Source organism: Vespula vulgaris, chromosome 22 (assembly GCF_905475345.1).
Source record: "Vespula vulgaris chromosome 22, iyVesVulg1.1, whole genome shotgun sequence".
Taxonomy (NCBI): Eukaryota; Metazoa; Arthropoda; class Insecta; order Hymenoptera; family Vespidae; genus Vespula; species Vespula vulgaris.
Genome location: NC_066607.1, coordinates 2308969 through 2319873, shown reverse-complemented (window position 1 = coordinate 2319873; position 10905 = coordinate 2308969). Strand labels below are relative to the sequence as shown.

At 29.3% G+C, this 10905-nt stretch overlaps 1 protein-coding gene across 6 annotated transcripts; it reads left to right on the top strand.

Moving 5' to 3' along the window:
- Positions 1–86: 86 nt before the first annotated feature.
- Positions 87–10675, top strand: LOC127071523 (ral GTPase-activating protein subunit beta). Of its 6 annotated transcripts, XM_051010873.1 has the most exons (26): positions 87–477; positions 546–809; positions 874–1002; positions 1124–1294; positions 1409–1435; positions 1543–1757; positions 1855–2038; positions 2110–2370; positions 2649–2840; positions 3047–3151; positions 3239–3379; positions 3460–3698; positions 3778–4008; positions 4080–4230; positions 4298–4405; positions 4772–4873; positions 5100–5240; positions 5325–5339; positions 5432–5592; positions 5661–5834; positions 5915–6324; positions 6412–6823; positions 6936–7248; positions 7329–7580; positions 7651–7900; positions 8070–10675. In XM_051010873.1, the coding sequence occupies exons 3-26, from the start codon at positions 900–902 to the stop codon at positions 8188–8190; spliced, it is 4479 nt and encodes a 1492-aa protein (XP_050866830.1). In that variant the 5' UTR covers positions 87–477; positions 546–809; positions 874–899; the 3' UTR covers positions 8191–10675. The 6 variants fall into 6 exon arrangements, with proteins under 6 accessions (XP_050866830.1, XP_050866825.1, XP_050866828.1 ...); XM_051010868.1 differs by having other exon boundaries at positions 874–1294; XM_051010871.1 differs by lacking the exon at positions 1409–1435 and having other exon boundaries at positions 874–1294.
- Positions 10676–10905: the final 230 nt, after the last annotated feature.

The following is a 10905-nucleotide window of genomic DNA, read 5'->3' as shown; positions in this document are numbered from 1 at the left end:
AAAACTTTCCTTTATGCTACTGTTTTCATTGTTCTTTATTCCAAGAATAATATAACGTCAAGATCTGTAGTCAATTCAATGAACGGCCTACCAATGCATCACTGCGCCACCTAATCTGGAGAATTAACATTATCAATAGTTTTCTGTACTGGAACTTATATAGTAATTTTAGTTGGGTGTAAAACAGTACAGAATATAATAGAAATCTAAGAATATAAATATATACTTCTTAGATTTTTTCTGTATCAAGAAAAAAAAAACCAATAAAAGTTATTCAGTATTATAAGATGTATGATTTGATTTAAAATAATTTTTTGAATTTCATCAGTATATTATAAAAGAAATATCAAAAAAAGTGCATTTTTTTGTGATACTCAAACCTCAATATTTTGCTTACTTTTGACACATATTATAACACACACGTACATATGTGTAACTTATACTACAATTCTATCAAAGAAATGTAGGTTAGAAAAAGTAAGTATATATTGATATTTTCATCAATGTTAAATAAAGAAAATATGTTAATCTCTTTGTATAACTAGGTTTCACACATTGACAGTATAATTATGAAAGTGATATAAATAAAAAATAATTTTATTACGTTACTGTTGATATTGGAAATGAATAAGATAATGTATGATCTCAGGACATATAATATAAGTACATTTTATACCAAGTGAACAATGTTTATGGCAGTGCATCAAACAAAGTCATTGATTTTGATAAGTTGAACTACAAATAATTTTTGGATGTATAGTATACAATAATCTATGAATTTAGGCGTATTCAATAGAGTTAATCATAAAGTAAGTATTTTATTTAATCTGTGTAAGTATTTAACAGTATTTACATATCATATAATCATTATAGGATTCCCAAGGAGGAATGTATTCAGAATGGGCTTCTTTAAGCATTCTGATTCAACAAGGTTCAGAAGAAAGTCAAAGTGTATTAGAAAAGTTTTCACCTGGAGCAGGAAAAGAAGTCGCATTATCCATAGTACGTCAACTAGCTGCTAATCTTGGTATTACTCAAGCAGCAGAACCTAGTCCTTTATGCACTGATAAGGAAGTACAGTGGTGTATGGAAGTTATTTGTTATGGCCTTTCTTTACCCTTAGCTGAACATGACACGGTCAGAGATTGTGTTAATGTATATTGTGAATGGCTATCTGCATTATATTCTACACCAAAGGTTTCTGTACCAAGGCCAATTATAGATGATCCAAATTTTTATGCTAGGAAGATTATAAGTCATTTTCATAATTTATTTATTCCAAGAAAAGGAGAAGGTAAGAATTATCATTTTAAAATATTAATTTCTTTTATTTGTTTTTTTTTTATGCATTTCTTTAAATACATTAATATTCTTCTGCTTATCTATTTGATCTCTTCTCTTTTCATAGTTTGGCCATTTTTGTATCAGGATTTAGGTAATTTATAATGCAATGCTAATATTTTTATTTTTAGAAGCAGAAACTGGACTTTTTATATTATATTATTATATTTCTATGAGATTAATAATTTTATATATTTATAGGAAGTGATACTATAAACAGACAAGCTGTGTTATGTCATAGAGTGCTCAGAACACTTCAACAAATTGCAAGAGGTCCAGCATCATTAGAAAGAGAAACTTGGGAAAGTTTATTATTATTTCTTATTGGAATTAATGATGCATTATTAGCACCACCAGCAACAAGGGAAGATGCTGGTGAACAGCTGTGTGAAAGAGTACTTGGTGTATTATTAGAGGTATTAATAATTTTATTATGTACTAGTCATTTTATCAACCATATTAACTAATTTTATCATTTGAAAAATAAATATATTAACTTAACTTTTGTTTCAGGTATGGTTAGTAGCTTGCGAACGTAATTTTCCTGCACCACCTTTATGGCGTACATTACGAGAGTCGTGCCTTCGATGGCGGCACAGATTAGCTTTGATAGAACAATGGAATCGTGTGTGCCTAGCACTCACAGCAAGACTTTTACAAATTATGTATGGGCCAATGTTCCCAGAGTTAAAAATAAGTTAGTATATCTTTGTTAAATTAATTTCTATAATAAAAATATGCCAAATATTATCTATGATTTATTTTTAGGCGAAGAAGATGCACAACTTGTGCCACCAACTATGTCAGAGGAAGCTGTTGCACAAGCATGGTACAGACTTTTGCGAACTATTGGAGATCCTGTAGATTTATGCAGACCAGCTGTAGTATCACAAACTCAAGCATTTTTCCAATATGCTATTGCTAGCCCAAATGTTATAGATCCTTGTCAACATCCATGTCTACAAGGATTGCCACAAATATTCTTGAAAGCTATAAAAGGAATAGCTGGACAAGTTGATGCATTTCTTGGTAAATTTATTTTCTCAAGTAAATCAGGCCTATAATAAATATTGTGAATGTGCAAATATCTTTGTATAGTTTGGAAATACTTTATATATATATATATATATATATATATATATATATATGTATGTATGTATATATATATATTTACTATTTTTATTCAATATTTATTATCTTTATGTTAATAATTTCTTTTTCTGCAAACATTTTGTAGAGCACAAAGTAGTTGCTTAACAACTTGATCACTCATGGGTGGTGGGTGCACATTCACACAATTGTTTTAGGAGTTTCACAAGCATGTTGCTGGGAAGAATGTTGCGTATCGAACATTGCATCTGGAACCAATAATAATGGAAACATAGGTGTTGGGTGGGACAGATCAAGTGGCAAGGACCAACCACAACCCTCCCCTACACCTCCAACACAACGCCGACTTGCCAAAAGTTTCAGTGTTACACCTTCTGCGGTTACTAAGGGTATTCAGCATCTTATACTTTTCCTTGCTATCATATTTCTTATGCTATTTTCAATGTGTATATCACTTCATCTGTTATCTTCACACTCTTTTCTTTGTATTATTATAAAAACAGAAAAGGTCTTCCATGTGGAAGTTAATGTACAAGTGGAATAACAGTTTAAAAAATCTATTATTAATTTTAACTTTGTTGCTTTGATTATATAGGGATACCAAAAGCTTCTTTGATTGGTTTAACAACCAGTCGCGTATCTAGTACACCTCCAATGTTGATATCAAATTCAGGACCATCATCAGCATCTAGTACAACTTGTAAGATAATTCATGAATTTATGTTCAATAAGACGATTCTATAGATTATATAGATTTATAATAAAATGATATATTCCATATTTATAGCTATGACCTCACTTGGTCAAGATATTCGACCTCCTTTAGCACCAAGTAGACCTAAGTGCAATAGTATATTACACCTTTTTGGAGAATGGTTATTCGAAGCTGCATTTATAGGAACAAATGGATGGTCACAAAATTTACCTCGTACGTTATCTCATCGAATATACAATTTATTGTACATAAAGTTGTTATATTTTATATATATACTATATTCTATTTTTCAGAACCATCAGGAGCATCAAAACGTCCATCCTCAGTACTTGTAGATGGGCCAAGTTCGTTACAAGAAACTATTAGTGAAGTACCTCCTACACTTTGTATAGATCGTTATGAATCAGGCAGAGCAGAAGCTATGGGTGCACTCTGTAGAATTTTTTGTGCCAAAAAGACTGGAGAAGAAATATTGCCTGTTTATTTAGCAAGATTTTATCAAGCAATGCACCATGGTCTCAAATTAGATGATGCAAGTTTTTTTATTATTTAATTTATATATTAAATTATTATGAATAACTATAATTTAGATGTTTTTATATATTTTATAGACAAGAGAGTGTGGTGAAACATTAGCATATATTCTTTTGAATTCGTCCGATTTATTTCGTTTGGATTTGAATGGTGTACAAGTGTTAGTACCTGCAGTATTATCTGCCTTGGAACTGGTACTCCCTGAGAAAGATTTAAAATTAAAATCTAATATAGTTTCGAAACCGGATTTAAGACGAGCTTCGATACATTTACTTATATCGATGTTAGCATTACCATTACACTTTCAGGTAATATACATTCACGATGATGTTCATAATATATCATAAATATGCAATTTAATTAAAAATATTATTTGTAGAATCTCCCTATCAAAGAACTTCCAACATTTCCAAATACATCTTCTGAAAAAACTCAAATGACCTTTGCACAATTAAAATCAAGATTGATGAATTTGCTTATTAATGCATTACAAGTAGAAACTGATCCACAAAATACTCATATGCTTCTAGGTAAGTTATAAAGAAATATTTCCTTTCAAAGAAATATTATTTTTATATCTATATTTATTCTTTTTAGGGGGTCTTTTGCTAAGTGTACAAGATTCTGCTGCAGCAGAAGAGGTTGAACAAGTGACACAGCCAGATGCAGTACCAAATGATACAACAGTTAATTTATTATCTTCAGGTTTGTTAAAAAGAAACGTTGGCTTGAAAACGTTAAATTTTACATGCACTGTCCTGAGTTACATTTTGTAACAAATATATAAAAAAATTATTATAGAGATTATTTTGTTTTATGCTAATAGAGAGTAGCCAAAGCTACTGCTATATCTAATTAAAGAAGTAACATTTTTTTTATTAACATTTATTTAAAGCCTTGTACACTACATTACTGTAACTCAGTATGATAATGCAGAGTGAAAGCATGGTGCTTAATATCACCTTTCATTGTACCTGCTTCACACATGCTTCTGTGAAATGTTATTCTTTTTTATTATTATATATTGTGTTCTGTTGTGCATTTGCCATTGTACTCATCATCGCTTGATAGTTACCAGCGATTCAGCCAGTCAAATAAGCATATCCAGTGATCAACGTTCTCTCGGTGATGCCTCTGATATAGCAACTCTTCAAGAGGAATGCATTGCATTCGGTAAATACGAGTACTATTCACCTTGGTACTGCAATTACTTGCCAAATCTCTGGAGTGTAATCGTTTTTGTGTTCATTTTACCTTATTTTTATTCATCGACGATATATTTTAAAGAGAGTGTTTTTTTCACAACCCTGCATATATCAAAATTCCAATTTCATTAAAAAATATCATATTATACAATTTTATCAATAGCAAATCATATTAAAATGAAATAATGTTTCAGATTCGGCACATGCTCTTTTCGTACGAGCCACGTATCTCGTTTGTCACAGGTTGATATCTTCATGGAAAACAGATTTAAACATTTCACTGGCTGCACTTGAAATGTTATCAGGATTGGCAAGAACGCGAATTCGAGAAACAGGTAATATTCAACATTAAATATATCAATTTACATCATTGGATTTCTTTGTTAATATATACTTATTTCTAATATATATTTTTGCAGCAAGGAAACTCACAGGTTTGATAAACGCTCTGATAATTAAAAAAAAAAAAATCATATTTTTAGAAATCAAAGATAATGGTAACACAGATATTTATTTTGTTTTGTAGATGCTTTGGAATGTAAACGAGCTGTGAAATGGTTGTGCGATTATATTGCATATCAATGTTGGCGACCTCCTCCAGCACATTCCAAAGATTTGCATTCTTCTATTGTAGCAGCGTTTGGTTGTTTAACGACCTGGTTAACCGCTCATTCTCAATTACTACAGGTTGATCTTATCCTATCAAAAAATACAACTTATTCTAAATATAATAATAATGTAATGCAATTTTATAGGATAAAGATTGTTTAACAACAGTATTGGAAGTAGTAGAGTTAGGAGTATCAGGTACAAAAAGTATTGGTAAACCAGGTGAACCAATTAAAATGAAGGATGAAAAAGAATTAAAGCCAGCATCAATGCGTGTTAGAGATGCTGCAGAAGCTCTTCTTACAATAATATTAGAACAGGTACTTATTATAATTTCTCCCTTAATATAGATTGTGGTGAATATAATATATAATAAACAATTGATTTGTTTTATCGTTAGGTCGGTTATTTTCCTAGTGCTTGTGGTGCACAATCATTATCATCTTTACTAGATGAAGTTTCGTTGCTTCGGCATTGCAATAGTTGGACTGGTGGTCGTGTTGCTCGGCAAGCAGCAGTTGAAAGATTTCGTTATTTTGTTGCCGAAAATGCAACCATTCTAGCTTTATTAGAAGAACCTTTAGGAAATGATCAGGATCCGCAACCTACAGTAACCGTTTTAATACGCGGACCATTTGGTAGGCATGCATGGACTTTGCAGTTACGACATTTGCCACGGCATAGATCTAGTATTAGAAGCGTAAATACAAATCCTGGCCGACCTTTACCATTAAATGAAGCAGCACCAAGAACGGATTATAAGCCTAAATTTTTCCCTGACAATGTAGATAGAATACCTCATTGTAAAGTGTACGTAATTTCTTTTAAATATTATATTATAATATGATACTATATACTCTGATCTAATTTAGAAATATAACAAATATTTTAAAACAGAGATGAATCAATACCTAGTCTTGAAGCTGTTATGAATGATAACGAATCAGTTAGAAACGAACATGAGCTGTTATCGCAATTGCTGGAACGTCAGATAAATTTAGAAAAAAAATATGATGATGTCAGTAATAAGGAAGTGGATGAAAAAACTGAGGAATGTGCACCACCACAAATATGTCATGAATTCCAAACTGCTCGTTTATTTTTAAGTCACTTTGGTTTTCTCAATATCGAAAATAGAGAAAGTGAAGAGTCTGGGAATAGTACTCTTACTGCTTTAGATCCTACTATTCCAGGATTTTGTACAGATTTGGAAACATTAGATAATATTAGTTCAAGAACATGTGATACTGTTCATATATTTTATGTCAAAGCAGGTCAGAAAACAGTACCCGAAATATTGTCCAACGTAGTAAGAATTTTATATATTTTTTTATTCTTTAAATCATGGCCTGCCTTAATAAAGAAAAAAAGAAAGCGTTTAACATAGAAGATGTATTTTAATAAATGTTAATATTCTGCAGCTTCACGAAAAAAATGTATCACCAAATTTTTTGGAATTTCTTAATTCACTTGGTTGGCCAGTATCAGTTTCTGCACATGCTGGTTGGACTGGTCACGTTTACACTTCATGGAAAGTAACTCCACAAATGAATGTTTCACAATCGAGCACTAGTGATCATGGTGGTTCTCTTTATAATGGCGATACACATGTACTATATTGGGCGGATGTCAGTGCAGAAATTGCATTTGTTGTACCAACACAGTCATTTATAATGACAAATTCAGATTCGTTAGAAGAAGCTAGTTATACCAGTGACACTAGTAATGGTCAATGTAAGTATTATGTAAATTAGGAAATAATGGAAAATGTCTTTTGTTTTAACTAATTCTCATATGTTTTGCATTGTGTGCAGCTTGGTTTGAAAGAAGTATTAGTGAAAGTGGCGGATCTCGTTCCTGTAGCATTCCACAGAATTCAAGAACAATGTCGCTTGATTTTGAAAAACAACCACCAAGTTTTTCAGGGTCAGGTCCTCCTAGTTCCTCAAGTGCAGATCCTGTTAAACCAAGAAGAACAACAAAACATGCTTTACCAATACAAACAGATACAAGAATTATGGTGGTATGGCTAGAAAGCTTGGAAGATTATACTCATTTTCCAATTGGTATGAATAATATTTTAATATATATTTATATCGTTTAGTTTTAATAAAATATTTATAATTAATTTTATAGGAGATATTCTACCCTTTACACATACTGGTTTAGAATATTGTAGAACAATTCAACCGTCTGACGTACAAGTAATTTTTCTTCAATCTCTTGCTAGTGGACTCATGAGAGTCAGATTACAAGGTCCAACTTCTAGAATAAATTTAGCAACTCCATTAATTGATGGTATGGTTGTATCTAGAAGAGTATTAGGTACTCTTGTTAGGCAAACGGCGTTAAATATGGGTCGGCGTAAAAGACTTGATAATGACAGGTAATTATGATTATTCAAAACAAATTTTTAAATGACTTATTGGAAAATCTTTTCGTTTAAAAACCTTTTCGTAAAAATATTTTCACGTAAAATGGTATCACATTATTTTCTCTAAGTAGTAATAAATTTTATTTTTTACAAATTCATCACATTCTTATACTTTTTATAGCTATCATCCACCACATGTTAGAAGAAGATTGAAGATTCAGGACATGGTTCAGAAATATAAAAGGAATTTATCTGAACCAGAATTATTAACACTTTTATTTAGCAGTACTCAAACGTATTAAATTTTTATAAGGGATCAGTATCTTGCATTATAAATATATCTCTAATACACTTAATTCTGAGATAAAAATCTTATTATTTTCTAAAATAATAATGCATATGAAGGTACATAAATTGCACAAAAAATAAATTATACTGTTTATCTTAGTTATATTCAATCTATTCTTCATGTGATTAGATTTAAAAGTTTTTCCATTGTAAAAAATTATAATATAGATTATATATAATTTGATTTAGTCCAGTAATGTTAATTTAGTCATAATGCTAAACCATATTGTATGATTAAATTAACTGGCTTCTTCAAGCAGCATTAAAATAATATCATCAATTGATCCTTTTTTTATAGGGACAGAAAAATTTGTTATAATTCTGTTTAATCAACAATTATATTTCTTTGTACATATAATATTAAGGTAATGAAAATTTTAGTAAATTTATTATAATTTTAAAAGTATTAAAACATTAAATATATTTATATATAACAATACCAAACTCGATAATAAAATTAGAAAATGTTTTGAAAGTTATTTCGATTATTTAGATTCTAAAACTTAATAAATAATTTCGTTATATTGAGAAAAAATATAAAACATTTAATTTTTGTTTTCTTTCACATTTAAATTATTGTTTATACAGACGAATACAACAAGTAATTACGTTTATTGTAATGAACTCAAGGGGAACAAATTACATGATACAGTGTAATGATGGGAAGATTATGTCATACAGTTTTAGTTCTTTCCTTCTCTTTGTTCGTATATTTATGTAACAATTCTTTCAGTCAATCAAATGGGGGTCAAATGGATACATTTAAGTGAGGCCTCGAAACTATTTGACCATGGTTTTATCAATCCATTTAAAATGTTTTACAAGTTCGCTTTCCGTTTCAAACAAAACAAATTGATAGAAAATAAAATGTTAACTTTTAAAAGTTTATTACAAACAATTGTTTATTTATATATCTATATATATATGTATGTATATATATATATATATATATGCGTGTATGAACTAATTTATTTAAAAAAGGAACATATTAAATAACAGACGCGATTTCATCGGTAATATAGATTTTTTTATAAGTCCGTTTAAATTTTGGAAAGACTTGAAACTGTTTATCATTATATCACGTGCGTATAAAATGACTATGCCAGAATCATACAATATTGTCCAATTAAAGCAATACTATTCAATTTGGTATTTAAAAGGAGCTGCAGAACATCATATTACACGAGTATTGATATTGCGAGTCATGATAGATAAGTTGATCGATCGATATCTCACTTTACTTATCATTCATTCTAATCAAGAATCAGTCTAACTAATTTGTTATATAGACATAAAGCTTGTCACATTCTCAGAAAGTATTTTTTTTAATATTTTCTTTATCACAATGACGTGTCAAAAATTAATCGAATATCGGTCAATTTAAAAGATAAAAAAGAAAAAGAACAGATAACATCACATTATAAATCTTATCAGAACTCAGAAATAAGATATGTCTTTTTTTTGTTATAATAAAATATATCTTCTTATTCACGATTCTTGATAGAACATAGCAGTTTACATGTCGAGATATTTGTTCTGTATATAGAAAAAGGAAAAAACTGCATAATCATTCACCTTGTGTTGTTGTCTGAGTTCATCGCGTTAACTTCGAGAAGAATATATATCTCTTACCATTGTAAAGTGACATCAATCATTGCCATTGATATTAATCTCTTCGTGTCGAGTTTTTTCGAGTGAAATAAACATTTTTCATATACTAATAATGATATAAATAACCTCTAATATGGTATATATGTATTAAATAAATTAATATAAAATTTTGATAATATATCAAAAGTTTGCAGAGACAAAAAATGTTCAATAGGATTGATTTGTAATTATATAATGTACGTATTTCGTAATTAATTGCTCATTGAATATATTGCGTGTGCATATATTTCCAAAATTATTACGTCATCATCTTGAAAATAATAACAATAGATAAAAAAGTTTCGATAATACTTATGTATATAAATTATATAGCATGCAATTTGAAAAGTTTAACTATTTTTCGAATATTAATGATATATCGTCATTTATTTCATTCGATTTATCTTTATTGTAATATCATCGATGTATCGAATTTATATCAAAGAACAATTAATATAATTACTAAATAATCGTATTCACGATATCGATAGAATAAAATACAGATGACTAAATCGTGTAACATTGTGCAATATCAGAAATCAGTAGTTCAAAAGAACCTGTTCGCGGCACTCTCAAGGTCAGATTCTAAATCCAAGTAATCCATGATAGTGATATATCTATAAAAACTATATCCCGTTTAGTTCTTGCCACTTTCTACTTTCTATATCTGTCTGCATTACTTTTCTATAAGCTTTTATTTTATATATCATGAATGTAATTTGTATAATAAGATTTTATTTTATCTGTCTTGATAAAAGCCAAAATAAATCTATTTGATTTATTCACATATTAATAAAGTGAATAGAAAACGAATTCTTATACTACTTGAAACAGCGCTCGGTGTGACGAACCATTATGTTATGTACATAGATGTGTATATATATATTTATATATATATATATTCTTATATAGCGCGATAAAATGATACAATTGTTGACGAAATTTTAATTCTTGTGTATCTCTTGTCTTGATGTTTTCTTTCTTTCATTTTATATTTATAGGAACGTGAGATTCATATA

Coding starts and splice junctions, on each gene's coding strand:
- LOC127071523 (XM_051010868.1), top strand. CDS start 774: ATGAATTTAGGCGTATTCAATAGAGTTAATCATAAA. Junction 3,380..3,459: donor ATGGTCACAAAATTTACCTC/GTACGTTATCTC, acceptor TCTATTTTTCAG/AACCATCAGGAGCATCAAAA. Junction 4,009..4,079: donor CATTACCATTACACTTTCAG/GTAATATACATT, acceptor TATTATTTGTAG/AATCTCCCTATCAAAGAACT.